General features: G+C 42.3%; 1 protein-coding gene and 3 long non-coding RNA genes across 5 annotated transcripts in view; 1 reads left to right on the top strand and 3 right to left on the bottom strand.

Moving 5' to 3' along the window:
* col4a5 (collagen, type IV, alpha 5 (Alport syndrome)) overlaps positions 1-20,981 on the top strand; it is a 42,658-nt gene that overhangs the window by 5,362 nt on the left and 16,315 nt on the right. Inside the window, exons 2-20 of the mRNA XM_018703795.2 lie at positions 14,852-14,908; positions 15,195-15,284; positions 15,758-15,802; positions 16,078-16,122; positions 16,221-16,283; positions 16,453-16,506; positions 16,622-16,648; positions 16,923-17,003; positions 17,230-17,292; positions 17,406-17,441; positions 17,600-17,641; positions 17,732-17,824; positions 18,376-18,429; positions 18,528-18,584; positions 19,103-19,147; positions 19,256-19,309; positions 19,405-19,446; positions 20,066-20,156; positions 20,564-20,851. Of these exons, the coding sequence (XP_018559311.1) occupies positions 14,852-14,908; positions 15,195-15,284; positions 15,758-15,802; positions 16,078-16,122; positions 16,221-16,283; positions 16,453-16,506; positions 16,622-16,648; positions 16,923-17,003; positions 17,230-17,292; positions 17,406-17,441; positions 17,600-17,641; positions 17,732-17,824; positions 18,376-18,429; positions 18,528-18,584; positions 19,103-19,147; positions 19,256-19,309; positions 19,405-19,446; positions 20,066-20,156; positions 20,564-20,851 (1,327 nt within the window). The remainder of the gene's footprint in view (positions 1-14,851; positions 14,909-15,194; positions 15,285-15,757; positions 15,803-16,077; positions 16,123-16,220; positions 16,284-16,452; positions 16,507-16,621; positions 16,649-16,922; positions 17,004-17,229; positions 17,293-17,405; positions 17,442-17,599; positions 17,642-17,731; positions 17,825-18,375; positions 18,430-18,527; positions 18,585-19,102; positions 19,148-19,255; positions 19,310-19,404; positions 19,447-20,065; positions 20,157-20,563; positions 20,852-20,981) is intronic.
* Positions 2-3,300, bottom strand: LOC127143252 (uncharacterized). Its single transcript, XR_007814542.1, has 3 exons — positions 2,003-3,300; positions 1,801-1,902; positions 2-1,712 (listed from the first exon to the last, which is right to left on the bottom strand). It is a non-coding gene; the product is annotated as an uncharacterized LOC127143252 (long non-coding RNA).
* On the bottom strand, positions 5,664-16,068 carry LOC108902080 (uncharacterized). 2 transcript variants are annotated; one of them, XR_007814541.1, is made up of 7 exons: positions 15,934-16,068; positions 15,131-15,252; positions 11,208-11,343; positions 9,000-9,078; positions 7,931-8,002; positions 7,733-7,803; positions 5,664-6,025 (listed from the first exon to the last, which is right to left on the bottom strand). It is a non-coding gene; the product is annotated as an uncharacterized LOC108902080 (long non-coding RNA). The 2 variants fall into 2 exon arrangements; XR_001964003.2 differs by lacking the exon at positions 9,000-9,078.
* Positions 16,499-20,658, bottom strand: LOC127143254 (uncharacterized). The gene is made up of 4 exons (XR_007814544.1): positions 20,511-20,658; positions 17,373-17,436; positions 16,812-17,012; positions 16,499-16,633 (listed from the first exon to the last, which is right to left on the bottom strand). It is a non-coding gene; the product is annotated as an uncharacterized LOC127143254 (long non-coding RNA).

Genomic DNA, 20,981 nt, shown 5'->3' with positions numbered 1-20,981 from the left:
CCCCTCGTGCCTCCCTCCTTCCCTCACCCTCCTCCCCTCAGCGCTAAGTGGAGGGTAAACACAGTGTGTTTATTAGAGACCTCTTTATTTACCCCATCTCTCGCTGTTTGCTCCGAGGCTTTAGAGGTCACCTTCTTTCTGCTTTCCTACCACACCACCGAGCACTGGCCTAGTTTTTACTTTGCTACGACCCCTGAACGCAGCTCGTAGTCAGCGTTATTCACGGCTCCCCACATGACAACAGCAGTGAGCTTAAACCAGTCTGTGTGTTTCATGTGAGAGACTTAAAGTTTCTTGAAATGTCCGCAGGGTTATAAACGTCAGGAATCCCTGATCTGGGGGGTTAAAGTGCGGCCACTAAAGGGTTTGAGCAGCCTGTCTTTGAAGACCAGTGAGACTCTTTAGATTAAAGCAGGGCTCGTTGTGGATTTGGTCTGAATTAGGGTACAGATTAAGGTTAGTGCGACTTGGTTCAAACAGCTCGCCATTGTATTTAGTCATTTTAATGTATTGTTTCATGGCATTACTTTCTTTTTGGTCTTTATTCATCCAGTGGAGGAAAGTTGTGGCCGTGTACGATCACACCTCTGGTGAAATCTGGGATTTCTACCCTGTCTCGATGATGTGCTTCAGCGTTTCTTGTCGTTGTTCTCTACTATTATGTTGTGTTCAGGTGCCAGTTGGAAAGCCAGGCATCTGGGAGTTCGACATAAAACAGCAAACGGTGTTGATTCATGTGCTATTTGTCATAATCCAAACCGGAAGATGAACCAGGAACAAATTTACGGAGGCGGCAGCTGTGCAAGTTATACTACAGGTTTTTATCCATCCCTTGCTGATGGAGGTTTGTTGGTTTAAAAGTTGAGCTCAAACTTGCGGCTGTTGAATCTAAATCGCATGTTTTTTTCTTCTTTGTGTGCAGCTACAATCCAGCGGGCTACCTGACAGTTCCACCTACACAGCACAGTCACAAGACACGCCGTCCTCCTTACCTCCCGCCTCTTCTTTCCCTCCTCTGTTTTCCTGACCTCTTTTTCTGAAAGAACATCATGCAGTTCTTTCTTTTAGTTCCTTTTTTTTTTTCCTCTGAAAAAAAGAAATTTACAGCCCAAAGGAAACACAGAACGCTGCTCAGGGACAAAGTGAAATGAGATGGAGGGAAGGAGGAGGGGGGAAAACAGACATTTAGCTTCAGGTGGGAAGTGGGAAAAAACACAATAAAGCTTGACTGGAGGAGAGATATTGAAAAACAACGCATCAACAAATAAAGAATGGGGGGAATATAAGACTGGAATATTGTTTTGCATTCTTTCTTTCTAGGCAGACGAAGGGAGGGAGGTGAGACGGGGGAGGACTTTTAATCTGTCTGTGATCAGCAAGCGACCTTGATTTACAGATGTCTTCTCTTCTCTGACCTGCATAAACTAAACTCAGTACACAGTCGAGTGTTTTAAAGTTTCCCCAACAACAGAATGAAGTAAACTTGTTAACAAATATTCATGAACACTGCATGACCTGAGCTGACTTGTCCCGTCTGTACATCACTCAGCACCTTTTTATTTCTGTCATGCATCCACTCCCTGTCTTCTGTTACTTCCCCACCTTTTCTCTCTAATCTCACCTGTTCTCCTTCTATGAATCTTCTATGGGTCGAACCCACCTGATGTCGAGTGGTGTCTCTTCTGCCTCCTCTCCTTTTTCTGCCGTCACTCCTAACAAAAGTAGAATTTAACGTAAAATCTAGCTCTTGAATAAATGAAAAAAAAAAAAAAACATACGCAAAAGTTAAAAGTTTCTTACCATCAATCAAACATCTACTTTTGGTAAGTCGTGTACCAAAGAGTTGTTTTTCCAACTTGAGGGGGCGTTCGAGTGAATTTTCCCAGTCAGGAACTCGTTTTTCTGATGCACAAAAAAGAGAAGAAGATTTATGAAATAACACATGACAAGATCCTACAAGGAAACTATTATATTATACTGAAATTTGAATATATAAATGTACCTTTCTGTCGCCTCACAGCAAGAAGGTTCAGGGTTCGAGCCCTCGGCGTCCTCCCACAGTCCAAAGACATGCAGCTTAGGTTAATTGGTGACTAAATAGCCCACAGGCGTGAATGTGAGTGAGTGTGAATGGTTGTTTGTCCATATATGTGTTGGCCCTGCGATGGACTGGCGATCTGTCCAGGGTGTACCCTTCCTCTAACCCAGCTGGGACTGGCTCCAGTCCCCCTGCAACCCTTAGGTCTAAGCATTATGGATGGCACTGGATGAATGGAAAATCTACCTTTCCCTCCATTAGTAAAAAGAACTTCTGGTATTTCCTCCATTTTTTTGCACCTTCTTCTTTTAATTGTAAAATGTTGCGCACGAGAAACAAGGCACCGAAGTGCATAAGCAATGAGTGGATATAAGGATGGATGACGTGTCTCCACTTCCCTTTCCCTAGAAAGGGATCCTGTCCTATCCTGTTTTTGTAGCATCAAATAACAAATTAAAACTAGACGTATCATGGTGTGAGTTATTTACAAAGGTACTGTAAACAGGACAGCGTAACAATACACAACAGGCCCAGGAGAATTTGACACAAGCTAAACTTGATGCTTCTTTCTTCTACCTTCCTCTTGTCTCTCAGCCTCCACCTCTCCTTATCTGTTCATCTACCATGAGCCACCACGACCTCATGTTTGCCCCTGAGAGACCGATGGCGAACGATAACATGCAACACAAGCTGTGGCTGCCTATAGATGAACGACTGCGGTCGTTAGCGCTGCTTCAGAGAAGCAGAACGCTGTTTTGACTGCTCTGCGTCATGTCAGCCGAACACACACACACACACACACACAAACATGGCTGCAAAGAGAAGTTAAAAGATCCTCGCTGTTGCTGAAGCTCTGGTAGTGTGGGAGGGCGTCTGGTTCTCTCTTCTTGTCTGTTTTTCTCTCTCTCTCCTGTTCCCCCTATTATTTTTAATACTCTCTCTTCCACCTGTTTCTTTCATCACACTGCTGAGGAGGAAGTAGGGTTTCCCCAACAACCACATGGGATAAATGTTGGCCAACACTTTGTGTGTGTGTGTGTGTGAGAAACTAGTGTTTCTTTACATATTTCAGAGTATAGAGTTCCCACATTGCCTTTTATATACTTATATATCCAGACGGAGTCATAGTCATTTCACAGTAAAGGACAGGCCAAACCAAAATATTTGATCCCCTCCCTTGTTCCCTCCATCATTCCTCACCCAAAACAACGAGGGTATGTTTACATTTTCCTGATAAGAACCTCTTGTGGCGGTGAAGATTATGACTTCCTCTCTGGCAAGTCTGAAGTAGCATGTTGTTGTTGTAGAACAGGGGTGGATGGATGGATGGATGGAGGGATGGACTGTTCTACACTCAGTGTTGGTTTCTCTTACACATGACGACGGCTGTTCCCTAGTTTTAAGTAAGTTGTTGTAGTACCTTTTTGTCCACTTGGGGGCAGCAGAACGAGCTCTAAACACACCTGACATGTTATTTTATAAAGAAAGTTGTGAGCAAACAGTTGCTAATCTGCACATCCAGCAGCTGCAGAGGAATATTAGCACTGATCTGGAGTCATCTTTTTGTCCAGCCTCACTCCTTTTTACCTCTGGTTTTGGTCTCCACCAACTCCTGGGAAAATATCTGTCTCTTCATCTGCTCAACGCTCCACTGTGTTCACCAGCTGGTTGCTAAGTGTGTCTGAAAGTTATTTATTTACTTCTCTTTCTCAATCCTTCCCTCCCCTCCTTTCCTTTCCCTCTCTCTTTATCTCCATCTCCATCTCCCCTGTTTCCTTTTCCATTGCTTTTCCCTCTTACACTCCCTTTGTTCCTCTCCTCCTTCCCTTCTTTCCTCCCTCCTCCCTCCTCCCTCCTCTATCAGATCAGAATCTGGTCAAATCCTAACAACTTGTACTGTATATACAGTAGTCTCAAATACTGTTTGTACTTTACACTCAGCTGTACACTGCTGTGGTTCAGTGTGTGTGTGTGTGTGTGTGTGTGTGTTCCTCAGGTGGAGCCTGGTTTTAGTTAATCCCAGGTCAATGTGCCGGCTGGTATGCAGCTAAGCCTTTAGCATGCAGTCAGAGGATAATGTTCAGCAGCACTGAGCAAGGTGCATGTATGTGTATGTGTGTGTGTGTGTGTGTGTGTGTGTGTGGTGTGTGTGTGTGTGTTAGACTAAGGTCCCTGTGTGAGCATTTTCCACATGACTGAGTGACACATAGAGAAGCTGAGTTGTTCATGCATTTACGTAGTTATTTATCCATACTGTGTTCGTATATCCTCCGTCTCCGGTAACATTTTAGGGGCGTTTTTGGGGAAAATGCTGCGTTTCTGTCACTTTTTTCCTCTTTGATTACTTTGGTTACCCTGTTTTCTTTCTGTTCATTGGTCTAAAGACATATATGTGCGACAAATTAAAGGAAAAACCACCTTCAAGTGTTTTAGTAAGGTATTAATGCTCCATGAACTCGACTGGAAGCATGAACGCCATTTTTCCAAAACATGCTCCCTCATTCGATGTTTTGATGATAGTGATGGAGAGCGCTGTCAAATCAAACCAGTCAGTGACACCTGTGTTGAAGCATCTGCATTTGTTATGTTTCTCTACTCATTTATTCAGCTCTTGTCTCCATGAGGTTTAGAGTCTAAGGGAACTTTTTAAAGTAGAACACATTTGTTTTAGGTTTAATGTGACTTTGCTTGCATTTATATGTAGCTGGTAGAGCATGGCTTGTCGATGCAAAAGGAGATATGCTCGCTTTTTCTTTGTCCTTCCATCTTCCTGAAGACCACCTACAGTTTTTGGGAGGAAACATTTTTTGTCTTAGATCGTGTCCTGGGCTTTTGTGTGTGTGTGTGTTCATGAAGAATGATTGTGTTTTTTTATCCACTTCACTGTTGTTATTGTCGAGATAACAACGGGCAATTCGGAAATGTAATTTGAAGCATGAGGACAAGACACAGCTTAATGTTTCTGACTAGTGTTTTTGATTGTATATAAGTGTGTGTCTCTGTGTGTGTGTGTTTGTGCGTGTCAACACTGAATGCATGGCATTCCTCATCTCCTCCAGACAAACAGTCCCCCCGCTGGTCAGAACAACGGGAAATATCAGACATCTGTCACAGGGAGGAGGAGACGGAGAGGAGGAGAGGGATGGAGGGATGGAGAGGTGGGGGTGGAAAAGAGACAGAAAGATGAAGCTGCTGCAGCAGGAAGAGGAAAAACGGAATAGCAATGGAGGGAAAGTGCACTGCTATAGTTAGCTACTGCATGCTAAAAGCTAACCTGGAGTGTTGCCATTGTTTAGCACATCCAGCAAATGTTTTAGCATTCTCAGGTTGAGATCATTCATGTTTCCTCTGTGAATCCTCCACTTTTCTCACTTTTTTCGTGCAAACCAGTAGAAAGCTGCACAGCTGAATAACTCTGCAGCACACTCCGATGTGTCTGTCCTCATTAGAGGCTCTTTTAAAGCGAAGATACTTAGGAAAAATAGAAATGTAGGCAGGGCAGGAGCCTGCTGTGACCTGCCTCTTGGCAAGATCAGATCAGACACCGAATGGGGCTGGAAAAGCATGAGAGAGCATGTTCGGCCGCGAGGATCTGAATTCAAGCTGCAGCTAAAAAAAAAAAAAAAACACAGTCAGCAACTAAGATGCAAATGTAACCACTTCGTCAGAAGGCGTCATGAACTGAACTGATTCTGCAGCTTTGACCTTTGCATTTCACCAGATAACACTAAGTTTTTAAAGGACCTTTTGTTCTGTTCAGTATTTCTGGTGTCCACGTGACACAATAAATAAGAAAACTAGCTAAAGTCACCATCATGATTAAATCGGACTAAACTTACTTATAGTTTAGGTCAAGCTGGACCAAAGCAGCTTTTGACTCATTAGTATAAATCCATGCTGGGGCTGCAGATACAGACCTGTGCTTTTCATAACTTACCTGCATGGTTTCCAGTCTTGTTAGCACCCTCATGTGGCCAAGTTGTGGACCTACAGGTGAACAGGTAGAAGCACAGTCCCCTTAATTTCAGTGAAGGGAAATCTTCAACTATATTTTGGACAACAGCCAATGTTCAACACAGCATACTAATAACAAATTGTGTATTCAAGCCAGGCCGTATCATCCAACGCAGCTTACTGATGCTAATTAATGAGCATTAAACTTTCCCACATACTTTCTATTAGCTGGTTCAGCTTTCAGTCCAGGTCAAAGTGAAGCTGAAGCAGACTCAGCTCACTCTGCATCATAAACACACTCATATCAGCTGAATTCAAAATCAAAAGGAGCTTCCACATATTTTTTGACCGCGGAGTGTGTGTTTCCTACCGATACAGCACCAGGACGTCCAGTGCGATCCTGTTATGTTTACAGCCAAGGTCAAGTCAAGTCAGTTTTATTTACATAGCGCCAAAGCATAACAGGAGTTATCTCAGGGGCACTTTTCATAGAGGGCAGGTCTAGACGGGGGGGACTCCTTGCTCCTGTGTAAATGTTAAGGTTAGGCTGCTGCTCATCCAAACAGTGATACACCCTCAGTATGCTGGTTCCCATGCTTGGATTATGGAAGCCTGGCAGTTTGCATGAAGGTTTATACAGGTGGTAGAAATTTAATTAAACATATTTTCTTGTGGCTCTGTGTTTGTAGCTGATGTTTTTTGGCTCAGGCTGAAAAAAAAATCCCTCGATAGCAGACAAAATCTAGCACAAGAGAAGGAGGAATGCTCATTCAGAGTAACAGCATGACAAATTGTACAGTTTTATCTCGAGCAGATGCAGACTGAGACGAGTGAGCGTAAAGGAAAGCTAAGGGATTTCTTTAAACGCAGATTCATTTGTTCCACCGCAGCACCTCGCGTCATGACCGCTGGATTGAAACACTTCAAAGGTTCGTGATTGTATGATACGAGCGGTCACACCCTTGTGCTTTTGACTGTTAAAGTCCAGAGGTAGCGTTAGCAGCGATTTGGACCACACAGTTCTGTCTGTGTGTTGCAGCTCCGTGAACCTGAACACATCCACAAATCTTCAAACAGACCAAATCCCACAGGTCTGATCTTATCTGTGTAATTCTGAAGCATAGTTAGAAAGCCCCATTCCTCCTGTGTCTTTCTTCCTCTGTCACCTCCTTCTCTCTGCTTTCATTCCTCTTAACTTTTCACTTCCGTCACTTCTCTTCCTCCCTCTCCTACCTGCCTCTTCTCTGTCTATCCCCAGGCTACACACATCCAGGTATTTGGCTGGCAGGCTGCCGATCCCCCTCTCTAATTTCTCGTTGCCTGTAGCCACGCTGCGCCGTGCCAAGTGGTGATGTATGTGGAGTGCTGCCGACGGAGCTAGCAGGACATGTTTAAACCTGCGCGTAGGCCGCGCTGGGCGGGTCTCGTTGGGGCCAGGTTTGGCTGGGCTGGGCTGTAGGGTGGGGTTGTCCTATCTCCCAGGGGAAGGAATTTAAAAGAACTCCTGCTCACAAGATCCACGTGAGGATGTTTTCTAGAACAAGCACTGGAATAAACCTCAAGATATATCAGCTGGAATAGTCAGCGCTGCATGTTGGCTGTGCTTATCGCTCCTGCTCAGGTCTATAAACCTGAGAATCACACCAACTGTCAGCTAAAAGGAGCTTTAAATGAAACTAAGATGATTTGTAAAAGTCTTCTGATTGCTCATAACTTTAGTAGATATTAATTATAGTTTACCTTCACCTTCCCTGCAGCAATTTGTCAAAGGAGGAGTCAGTTTTCATTGCTCTTCAGACATGCTGGATCGCCTGAGGAGAGAGTTAGATTTAGAAGTGAGCAGATTTAAGAATTCACCCAATTCTGTTCCCAAGCATGAGCAGAACAGCAGGGACTGAAATGAACAGAGTGTGTGTGTGTGTGTGTGTGTGTGTTTACCTCTTCCACTCTGAGCCTGTTTAGATAAAGTCCCATCTGGATGTTGGAGTTTGAGGAATCCCCAACACTCCCCTGTTTGTGATCGAGACAGAAAAACATCAACTTTCAGTCACTTCGACAAAGTAAAGTCAAACTGTTGTGCTGTTAAATGTCCAGCCGGGCAACCTGGAGCTGAAAGGACTCAGGCTGAATCCCTGCAGCCGCCACGTATCCCCCGCAAGACTCCATCCTCTACGCCACCACCTCCATCTGTTCACTCATCGTATAAAACGCCATCAAACCCCATAGCTGTGTGTTTTGTTTACGGCTCAGAAAGAGGTTGAAGGAAAAGGCAGTTGGAGATGAAAAAGCGCAACAGAGGGCGAGGTGTGTTTGCACAGATGTATGGAAGCAGTGGGAGAGTGTGTGTTTATGTATCCCCTAATGCAATGCTTCATCAGGAGCCAAGTGATCTCTGCAGGCAGCTGTTGAGCTGGTTTTAGCTTTAACATGTGTCGTTATGATCACGTGACTTTTGTAAATACATCCTTAAACTCTACTCAAACTTTAGCGGTGGTTTACAAAAACATACTTTTTGTTTGTGGAGTAATGAAAACTAGAGCGGTGTGTGATGCATTAATTTCATTCCAGTTGTCTGCACTTTACATATTCCACACAGAGCAGCTGGTAAACTCTGATTAGTGTTGTGTTAAGGCAAGAATACACTGAACTACCATTGTACAATCTGAACCAGTTTTGGAGTTGGTGCCGAGCTGCATGGTGCCTCAAAATCTTTAAATGCTCTCCCTGCAGGTATCCCTCAGTGGGAGGTCACAGGGGTCAACATTCATTAGACCAAATCAAAAGAAAAGAGAGGAGAGAAAATTGCGTTGAGATGAAAGAGAATTCCTGGGAATATCAATGGAATTCCTGGAGTGGCACCGTGGCACGATCGCACGTGTGTGTGTGGGACTTTGGTGGGGGGGCTTCCTCTTCCAATGAGCCAGCGAGTCAAAACACACATTGTTGGATTTTTTTTTTGTCGAAGTGAAAATATTTGGTTTGATCGTTGCTCTCAGGGCGTCAGCACCTTGAAGCAGTCAAAGTCCAGCGGCGATGAAAGGGATCAGCGGTTTGACGCCGCGGCTCGCAGCCTGGAGCGCCACTCTCTAGAACAGGATAAACACTTAGACACACAGATATTTAACACATGAAGCAGGACACACACATACATGTCAGCACAAATCAGGCAGATCCAGAATGAATCCAGATTGATTTTTAGAAAACCTGGACGGCAAAGAACCACATGAAATTCTATTTTTTGCAAATTGGATCCGAACCACATCACTAGGATGTGATTCCAGTCGAGCTTCCACAGATGCAGACTGCAGATGATGGCTTTACATTTCTCATGCATGGATAACAGAGAGGTGTGAATCATATCTGGATGATTTACTGACATGTCTATTGTTAGCATACCTGCAACACTACGGACTGGTCCTTTCACTTTTATCATAATATCGTACCAGGAGATGCAACAGCTCTCCTCTCTGGGTGGTGAAAGTTGTTATAATACATTAGAAAATATTTGAAGCACAAGTGTGTTTGGTGTGTGTGTGTGTGTGTGTGTGTGTGTGTGTGAGAGAGAGACATGGCAGCAGGCTGATTGGAACATGTCGGCTCTAGTTTCAAGTTGCGGTTACTGACTGCTGAGCTGTGATCAGTGTTGGGAAGCAGAAGTTATTAGTTGTGGTACTGTGGTCAAATCGGGGGGTTTCGTAAGCTCTGTGTGTGTGTGATTGTGTGTGTGTGATTGTGTGTGTTCTTGATGTTCAAAAAGATAGAAATACACCGTTAGTTACTCTGTCCCTGCAGCTGTTTGAGAGAGTGTTTGTGTATCTGCAGTATGCATGTGTGTGTTCATATACAATGCTTGGATGCATATGTGTTTGTATTTCTGGGTATGTGTGTGCGTGCATGTGTGTGTGTGTGTGTGTGTGTGTGTGTTATCCAGGGCAGGGCAGTGTGTGTAGGTGTCTAATCATCAGTCTGTGATGAGCAGGGGAATTCCAGTCTCGCCAGTCTAATCCCCGGGTGCATGCCTTCCGCTCACTCCCCCCTCCTCCTCCTCACCTCACCCATCCTTGCCTCACCCATCCTCACCTGGATCACTTCTCCATCACCATGTACACACCTCTCTTCTTTTCGCTCTTTTATGCAATTTGTTTTTGTGGAAAAAAAAAAGAAGTCTAGTAGTTGCATTTCAGTATTTTATGATTAATTTTCTTTCTTTCTTTTTTTTTTTCTTGTACCCACTTCCTCTCTGCTTATGTCTGTTTTTGCTCCTGGTCTACAAAATGTTCCTTCTCATGTGTAGCTGGAGGCAACATTTAGCATCTCTTATTTAGCTATGTCACACAAACACATACATAAATAAAAACTGTATCTACGTTACGCAAGTTCCCAAGTTGGTTTCATATTTAAAAACAAATAGATTGCGTATATAACATTTGTTGTGTAATTATTTACTAAAAAATGCTTAAAAAGCTACTTTTAGCTGGGTTAGCTTGGAGCTAATTTGTGGCCCGTAGTCCTATAAATCATACTTAAAACATACACACAATGATGTATAATGCCAAACAAACAGGACATATAATATTCAAACACTCACAACAGTGCATCTTTAAAGGACGTGTATCTTCTGTGAATCGTTAGCTAGCTAGCTACAGCGGCGCTAATTCTCCTTTCCTCTGTAAAATGCTAAAAATAATACAAAGTAAAGTGCAGCAACATTTTAGCTGCAGCACTTGGACATATTTCTTAGTGATTATTAGGAGGGTTTAGTCTTGAGAAAGATTTAAATCATATTCATATGATTTGATTGTAAAACTCAAAAGTGGGCGCAGATTAGCGAATACAGCGTGATACAAAACTTCCTCTCCCACGTTGTTAGGATGGAAACAAGTGAATATAAGTAGAAATAATATATCAGTCCTAAACAACATTTCTTCAAGCTGTCATCCAAATATGCATCTCCTACTATAATAAAGCTTTGCCAGCTAGGTTTGACCCACTAGCTAACGGTCAAGTTTGATTAGCGAGTCGCCCCAAATCCCATTCAATTTGATAAATTTACTGTATGTATCTGCCATTAAGTTGAAGATTTTAATCATGTAACAGGAGATGAATCTATGATACTTTGAGGTCATTAATTGTCTCATCTTGACCTGATTTGCACATGTTCAACATTCCAGTGTCAGACATGAACCTCTGCAGTCGTGACTCTGGCTGTTATTACCTGTCCTATACAGACCTCCAGCGGCGCTCAGCGGGCCGGCCGGGGCTTGTCGGCTCGGGCTGGCAACCTTCAGAGAACGAGCCCGGCTGTGCCTCCCCTCAGGCCTGATTGCAAGGCTGATGGAAAAAGTGGGAGACTGTGTTGAGGAGAGAGTGAGGGAAATGATAGAGAGAGTTAAAAAAGACAGAGAGAGGGAGAACCATACAGACATTAGGGAATGGAGCAAATATCTGCAGCTCACTGACCTTTGTAAGTGGATTACATGCCCCGTCAGTGCTGTGGGGGCAAAGAGAGGGTAGAGAGAGGGAGCACACACCACGGAGAGAGAGATGCTTTTAACACTGTATTTAGGCAGATTTTTAAACCACGCTCAGTTTGTTTCAGCTCCAGTATTTTACCCCAAAGGGCAAACGATTTGCAGTAAATTAGAAACCACAGTGCGCAGTGCGGCTCCTCCACCTGCAGCTAAACCAGAAGTGTGTTCGTCTTAACACGTTTTATACCAATCAAGATAACTGAACAAAACCAACATGTGAGATTGTGCAGTAAGCTCACGACTAAATTAACCATTAATTATATCAAAAAGACAGCAAAGCATTTCTATTTGATATGATTGATGACTGATTTAATACCATTTGTCAGTGTTATTACAGATTCTCACCCACCTGACAGAGCAATTATAGCCACATGGTTGAAATTATTATCACAATATTCATTAGGATATTTTCTGAGTTTCATATGGCAGTGGTTTTAAGCAATCTAACAGATGTTCAAAGAAATTCAGTTTGTTCCACTGTTATGCCGCTGTTAGGACGTTTAGTAGGAAACAACAATAATTAGCCTACATCTCTGGACAAGTTGAAATAAACAGCATCATATTTTCTCTCCTGCCTCTTCGGAACCATCTATAATCTGCTGATAAAGGAGCGGAAAGTACTTGGACAAGAGTGTAGCACAGTCTTAAAGAGGCGGTGCTGTCCATGAAACAGAAAGAGCACACTATCAGGCTCTGACTCTGTTAATCACAACCGCCAGTGTGCCATTTAGCAAGGCAGTAAACCCTCTCAATGCACAGTGGGTGCCAGCGGACTTAGTTGAAATCTCCAGGTCATCAGTTTGCATCCATATATGTTTTAAAGCCTGTAAATGAGCTCTGTGGATAAACGCACGTCGGGCAGGAAGAGAGGGATGAGTGTGGAGAGGAGAGGAAAGCAGAGGGATGAAGAGAAAGTGAGAGAGAGAGAGAGATGTGAGCTGCAGGCCTGGGCGTGGGAGAGCAGACTGCATTGAGCTGAACCAGACCAGAGTCTAATCTGGAGATCCAGGGCTTGTAAAAACACCTCTGCACACACACACACCACACACACACACTTGACTACCCATGTACAGATGTATTCAGGCATGTGTGTCTGTCGATAACCCCTCTACCTTCTGGTCAAACAGTTTTGTGTTTACTGCCAACATGCGACACTCTGCGGCTCTTTAATCCCAAAACTAACCACTAAAATGGGAATCAAACCCTCAACCCTGACTGTGAATAGTGCCTTGCTTTAGCCTCTGTGCCCCACAGGAAGTCTGATCTGATAAGCCACTGCACACAGCACAGTCTGTGGTTAACACCTGGTTTATAGCTGTGGACACATCCTGTACACACACACACACACACATGCAGGAATGTGACAAATGTAATGTACACATATGCATGTACACACTCTCCACCTATATGTGTATAGAAACATAAATCAAAACAGTTTATTTTAAAGACGAAGATGAATCTGTCTACTATTTTTCCAATCGATCAATTGATCATTAAAATCTATAAAAATACCAGAAAATATCAATAAACCCAAATATGTTGAATTTACAATGATAATAAAACAGATAGAAGCAGGAAATTCTCCTATTAGAGAAGCTGAAACCAGTGGATATCTCATACTTTTCCATAATAAAATGGCTCGAACTGCTGATCAAATCATCAAAAATGCTGAAAAAAAAAATCAACTCAGAATCAATTTAAAAGCCTGTAGGGAAGTTCCCAGATTTATATCTGAACAGATGTTGTCCTGTGATGTTATTTGAATGTCTGAAGGATTATTTTAGATACAAGTCATTGCAGTGTATCTACTGTATATGCACATGGACTTGTTGGCCTTGTCTGATGTTGACCTTTGACTTTCCCGGGTTAAACAGGAAGTGTTTAATGTTGTCAGTGAGAGTGCAGAGAGGCCTGCAAGCAACCTGATACTGCTGAAACACACATACAGGCATGTACTGTAACTTAATATAAACACACACTCACACGAGTGCATGCAGGCATGTGCAGACTGGACGTTCTCAACAGGTTTCTATGTCACAGCACTAACACACATGGAAACACATGTACTAGCGTCTTTAAAGATTTACACTGTTGGATGTGGTTTGGTACAGATGTGAACAGCTGTTTTTACCTCCCACAGTCACAATGTTTACCCCCTACCGTAGTTATCTTTTCAATTAACTGATTAGCTTTGATTTCATTAGCTTTTTTAGTTTTTGAAATGTCAGGAAAGGTGATTGGAGACCAAGTTGACATCTTCAAATTCAACCATCAGTCCAAACCCAAGCATATCTTCACATTTCAGAAGCTGGAACCGTAAAATGTTGGGCATTTTTCCTTAATAACTGACACAAATGATTAACACCCGTGATTCACATGATGTTTTATTACCCACCCATTTATGGTTATTTATTGGGCAGCACAGATGGAGGCAGAGAGGAGGGTTCCCCTGAGATGTAATGACTAATTTTATTGACAGAAAAGACATTTGCTGGTTTCAGCTTCTGAAATGTGAGGACTGGCTGCTTACAGGACTGTTGATGGGACCAAACAGGTGATCTGAAGACACCACCTTGAGATTTGGGAGAATTTTTCACAGTTTTCTGACGTAGTTGAGACTTAGACGATCAATCAATTAATCAGAAAAGCGTCAGTGATGAGAAACAGTCACGGTCTTACTGTGTATGCAGGCCAATAAAACGGTAATACCATGAAAACCATCAAGTGGACGCACAAAAGGTTTTGCAGACACAGAAAAATGCTGACTTGCCTGCCTGTCTGCCGTCTCTCTCTCCATCTCTCTGTCCTTCTCACAACCTGACTGCCTGGCATGCGTGCAATCGATGCCCGTCTGGCATTTGCTGTGTCAACAAGCATGGGAAAAGTTAATCAACAGCTTGGCACTCCCACTCCCACTCCCTACCTCCCTCCATCCCTTCGCAACTTTTCTTTAGTTGACAGGTCATCCTTACTGAGAAAAGCCAAAGCATTTTGGGAGAGTAATTTATTTGGGGTTAGTGTGTTCTTTGGTCCTCGCTGACCTTAAACCTGTCTTCACTTCACCAAACAAACCTGTAGGGGAATCTACAAACATCTCTCCTTGTCTGTGGGAAGAAATGCTGCCTGTAGTATGTAGCAGTGTGCAATGCTCCAGCGCCCCCTGGTGGGCACTCAAAAGTTGAAATTACATTTTTGGCGTTCTCAGTCCCCATGGCCAGCATTTAATGTCACATCGTTTTTTTTCCTGGTGAATTTACAGCCAAATTAATAAAAAACATTTATACACCAAACGCATATTAATGTCTACCTCCATCTTGTTTCTCAACAGGCTTGCCATGGATGTGTGGGATCCAAATGTGACTGCAGTGGAGTGAAAGGAGCCAAGGTAGGCAACATCCAACACAACACGCAGAATTACATGATGTACAATATTCAGTTTTGGGCAACACATTAACAGATACTGCACAAGACTCTCCTAGAAACATACATCAGAGATCTGATACAGCAACATGTACAATTTTACTAAGTCTACTCAAGTCTATATAGTAATGTAACGTAATGTAGTGTAATGTAATGAGAGAACTTGGTATTGTTTTTGTATGCGTACCTATGTGTTCCACCACACATGACCATTGCAGTGACAGCTTCTGTATCTGTGTCATCGTGTGCAGGGTGAACGGGGTTTCCCAGGTCTCACAGGACAGCCAGGAGTCCCAGGGTTCCCTGGACCTGAGGGACCGATTGGACCCAGAGGAGAGAAGGTGGGTTGAGAAGGAGAATGTCATTTTAGGTCAGGCAGAGAGAATATGGTGAGTAAAGATATATTAAAGATATATTTTTATGGCTCCTCCATTCAGGTTTTCACATAGATTTGTAGGGTCCTTTCCTGATTCAGCCTGGGCATCTTTTGGATTTAAAAAAATAATAATTTCAGTTCTTATTCCAATATCTTACTTAACTGATTTTAAACAAATTTCTCTTTAAAAATTTGTGTAAGACTGTTGCCTAAAGGGGATACTCCAAAATGGCCCAAATAGCCAATATCAAGATCCTTACTTACTGGATACATCTCACACCACTGAATGATTTGCCAGACATTAAGCATTTCTTTTTACATTTTTCTGTTAAAAAATAAATAAATAAAAAATTAGGGCTGCAACTTATCATTTTCAGTATGAGTTAATGCTGATTATTTTCTAATGTCTGTGTGTTTTTGTGTTGATCTCCCTTTCAGGGAAGTGATGGACCTCAAGGACCATCTGGTCCAAAAGGAATTAGAGTAAGTGATCACATTTGATCCTCTCGCCATTTCATCTTTTTTTGATGTTTTTTTAACATCACTTTTGGGACATACTGTGAAAAAAGCATGGATAAGGTGTCTGAGTGCTGAATGATGTCTGGTTGTAATACCTTCCTCTCACCAGCAGATGTCCCCATTTCTCCTTATCTCCAACAGAGTCAGTGGGGTCACAGCAAACTGGATTCTCTGTGTTGGACATGCTCTGCAGGCTTTACACTTTAAATGACTGACTTTTATTATTTTTCTTCTAACAGGGGCCTCCTGGATTGCCAGGATTTCCAGGAACACCAGGTCTTCCAGTGAGTTTTCCATCATTTATCATCCATTATCCCAAAGAGAAGATTCTTTTAAATCACTTTGCATGTTTGATGTAACTTGTTTACTTTCTGTTTCCCAGGGTCTGCCAGGGCAGGATGGACCTCCAGGCCCGAGAGGAGTGCCGGGTTGCAACGGGACAAAGGTGGGGCACCAGATTTGAATATCTTTACATTCGGGCATCATCATGCAAATAATTTTTTGCAAGATTTGAATTGTTCTTGTGTTGGAAAATCCTCTGTAATATCATAAAATAGGGCTTTTCTGTTTGTTTCCAAAGTCAAGAATCAACCTTTGCTTCTTCTTCTCTCCAGGGTGAAAGGGGTTTCCCAGGAGCTTCAGGAATTCCTGGACAGCAAGGATTTCCAGTGAGTCACTCAGGGGAAAGTCCTCTTTATGTAGAGTTTTGAACACAATAATCAGCAAACTCTCAGATTTTGATCTGTTCCCTGAAGATTTCTCTTTTTCTTTTCTCCTTTATAGGGTCCACCTGGTCTACCAGGACCAAAGGTAAGCAAAACAATGAATAGTGAAGAATCACATTGCCCATTGCCAATTCATTGTGTAGTTGATGTATTTCAACCAGAAGAATCAGCAATATCCACTTCTACTGTCAGCTGTACATTATGTAATAATTCATTTACACTGTAGAAGAATAAAAGCACTAACTTACTTGTAGGGGATTTTCATATTAGGTATGATTGCTTCGTACCGAATACCTCAAGGAAGCTTCTTGTCCGTTTTTCTTTTAATAACAATTTCCACTGTTTGTGTTCTTCAACAGGGAGACCCAGGTGATGTGATCTCCACCAATCGTTTTGGAGAGAAAGGAGCAGTGGGATTGCCCGGATTGCCAGGAGTTCCTGTAAGCTGTCTAGAGAATGAAACAAAAAAAGATCTTAGAACAATTCTTTTTTTTTTTCTGTATTTTTAGTTGTTTAAAATCTCAAGCTATGCAGACGAACTTCAGGCTGTACATATATACAAAAACAGTACATGAATATACTCATAAATACTCAAAACATTCAATACTCATAATAATACTCTTAAGAGCAAATAAATACAAGCAAAAATATGTGTTCATGTGACAGGGCACTCCGGGTGCCCCTGGTTTGCAAGGTCCGCTTGGCCCTCCAGGACCCAGAGGTTACGAGGTAAAAGAGAGCTGCTACAAAACATGAAATCGCTGTCTTTTTTGATTTCAGTTGCACAAATAGCATGAAATTGAAGTTACCAAGGTAAATTGTTTTCTGGTCTTCTTTTCCAGGGTCGTCCAGGTCCTCCCGGTCCACCTGGACCTAAGGTGAGAGACATATTTTATTGGAAACAGGAAAACAAAGACAAGATGATCATGTTTTTGCTCTACATTTATCCCTCTACATCAAATTTATCTATCCTATTGACCATAAAAGACTACCCAAGAAGATGCCAGTGACAAAAAAGCTGTGCTTTTCATTGCAGGGAAACATGGGTTTGAACTTCCAAGGACCCAAAGGAGAGAAGGTACTGTAAAAACTCTGACAGCCCTCTGTTTGTTCAGCCTTTTTATGTTCTTCTTAATCTCATTTTGTGTGTTTCTGGGTGTGAACGCAGGGTGAACCAGGTTTGCCAGGACCTCCTGGTCCTCCAGGACAGGTGGGAGAACAGAAGAGGCCACCTGAGACTGAGATTCAGAGAGGAGACAAGGTAATACTCAGTCACCATTCCTTTAGTAATCACGTCAACAAGGGAGTTTTTAAAGTTTGGCTGTTTATACTGAAGGGCAAGACTTTTCCAATTAGAATCTAGGTGGTTGTTGGGTCAAATCTGACAGACACCAGCCACAAAATTCAAGAAATTAGCTATAAGGCATTTCAGTCAAACTAATATTAATAACAGGCCATTTGTCTGCAAATTTTAAAGGGCTTTTTGTATGTTTTTTACTTTACATTTCTACCAAAATGTACATTTTAGGGGTATCATTCCAACATTACTTACAGAGTAACAACTTTGGACCACTAGAGTGCAGCATTCAGTTGTTAAAATTAGCTGAGACTGCCTTCACATCAGCCACTAGATGTCAGCAGATCATAGCTGCAACTGCCTTCCAGTAACAAAGAATATTCACATAATGTTTGGACACTAAGGAAGTCCTTCTAAGTCCATATTTTACTGACTGTTGTACAATGCAAGATGAGGCAGATATATTTGAACTGAACTGTGAAATTGTTCAGTGAAATGTTTTATTTTACCCCAAGGGTGACCCAGGGCTTCCCGGCCCCCCAGGTGATCCAGGCTATCCAGGACCTCCTGTGAGTATCTGTTACCGTATTTAAGGATCAGTTCATTGTTGAGCTACAGAGGAACCTTTTCACAGCTGTTGTTTACATGTGTTTTGTTGTGATTGTAGGGTCCCTCAGGTGGCCAGAAAGGAGACAAGGGCGAACCAGGAGAGCCAGGAAAACGAGTAAGCACAATACACACATTAAAAGATATACAGCTGTACTGTAACTGTGCATCACTATCCCAATTTGAACAATTCAGTTGGTCAACACTACAAAAGACATGCAAAAACCACAGACTTCTTGGAAAAAGCAGTGGGTCATAGCCAAAAGGAACCTATGAATGCAGCCTTGTTATCTTGCCTTCAATCATGGCCATTCAGAACTTCTACACATATTAGTGCGACATGCTGCTTATTTGAAACATACAGAGGCCTTGACGGTGTCCCTCAAACCTACTCTCAACCTTCAAACAGCCAGTTAAAGAAGCAAGGACAGACTAAATTGGCCGTATTTTCTAAAAGCATTCTCACAAGGTCTTGAAACTTGTCCTTACAAAGAAGGAAGTACAAGAGCATAAATGAAAATTTAGCTTTGTTTATGTTGACATTTTAAAAACTCTACATAAAATTTCTGTCTGGACCCCTCTACTGCCATTTTGACTTAATCACAAACCATGATCCCTACTTTCTTCTCTTTACAGGGCAAACCAGGCAAAGATGGTGACCCTGGTCCTCCAGGCTTCCCTGTGAGTTCTACCAACAAACAACCAAATTCATAAATCATGCCAATCCTTTTTTAAAAAATCTTATTAATTTGTCTTTCTTTTCCTTCTTTTTTCCTTTCTTACTATCAGGGAATCAAAGGAGATTCAGGCTTGCCAGGTCCTCCAGGCAGGGATGGCGAGAGAGTAGGTTCCTCCAAATTTTTAGACATATATTCAACAAGTCTTAAGGTAATATAATTGTTGTTATAATAACACTTCACTTCTATTGCCCTTTTTAGGGTCAAAAAGGAGATCGAGGATACCCAGGCCCACCAGGAGTGGTGTGTATTCTTCTTTTTTCTCATTTTCCAAAATAATCTTTATTCAGAGTCCACGCAATGCTTTTCTGTTTGTTCAGCTCAGACTATAATCACCTGAGTGAAAATGTGTGAAGGGTGCCAAGAAGGCTGTCCAAGTGCTCTTGAGCAAGGCAGTTTCAGTGGAAGGCTGTGACTATATAGGCAGCCGCCATAAAAAACTGATGATAAAAATTATGTTAAAAAGACTTAAAAAGACTACATCTCCGTGCATAACATCCCTCTCACCACTGAGCGGTGACATTTCTCTCTGTGCAGCTTTCCTTTTCTTGTATTTTTTAATTAATTTAAAATATTCAAAACTTTTTGGCCACTGCTATCATCTGCCCTGGTATTAATGTGTCTAAATTTGGACACATTGCTGAACACAAGTGACGTCTCAGTGCACTTACATCCCTCTCACCACTAGATGGAGACATTTCTCTCTCTCGCCTTGATTTTATTTAAATTTTTTAATACAAAAAGAAATCATAAGTATTATTTATATTATCTCATTTATTAATTTAAAACATAGACGGTATTTAGAGCATTTGGAATAGTTTACTGAGTGTGATCCTTTTCTTGAATTTATGTTATGACTCAGGTGATTGGCGGGCAGACAGAGCGTGTTGGTCCTAAAGGTGAGCCAGGATACCCTGGCTCACCTGGACTTAAAGGAGATCGAGGACCACCAGGTAAACACAAAAGACATTTATATTCAAGTTATTTCAAGCAAGTATGTAGTTTACATTAGTTGAAGGACCACAGCATTTGACACAAAATCATCTTAGAAAGGCAGCAGGCTGACTAATTAGCTCGGTACTACCTGTGAGCTTGTGATGCTAATTTGAAGTTGAAAGGTTTGCTAACTTATACTAACTTATTGAAATTTTACTTGAAATTAGTCAATTAATTGACAGATCAATTCTAGGTTCTCAAACGTGTCAAAATGTATGGTTTTTCTTGGTCTTACATTATAAGACATAGAATATTTTTAGGTTCTGGACTGTTGGTCAAACAAAACAAGACATTAAATGACATTAAATCACCTGATACTGTTGGGTATTGTCATCTGCATTTATCGGTGTTCTGTCTTCTTCAGGTTTGACAGGTCCTCCTGGAGCACCAGGACGTCCAGCCATTGGTGGTAGTGGTACACCTGGACCTCCAGGTTTTCCAGGAGAAAGAGGTCAGAAGGGAGACACTGGTCCTCCAGGGCTTGCTTTGCCAGGTCCCCCAGGACGCTCAGGATCTCCTGGTTCCCAGGGTCCACCAGGGCCCCCTGGACCTCCAGGCTTTTCCAGTGCAGGACAAAACTGCATCCCTGGACAGCCTGGACGTCCCGGTGTGCAGGGAGAGAGAGGTTACCCAGGAGAAACAGGCCAAAAAGGTGAGTGAATATAGAGGCGCTTCACAAATCTCTGAGACACATTATAAATAACAGCTAGATTATGACCCAAAAAAAAGAAAAAAAGAAGCAGATTGTAATAACAAGATGGTCCACCCTGCATGTGTACCAC

The sequence above is a fragment of the Lates calcarifer genome, linkage group LG14 (assembly GCF_001640805.2).
Source record: "Lates calcarifer isolate ASB-BC8 linkage group LG14, TLL_Latcal_v3, whole genome shotgun sequence".
Classification (NCBI taxonomy): Eukaryota; Metazoa; Chordata; class Actinopteri; family Centropomidae; genus Lates; species Lates calcarifer.
This window is presented reverse-complemented; position numbering and strand designations above follow the sequence as displayed.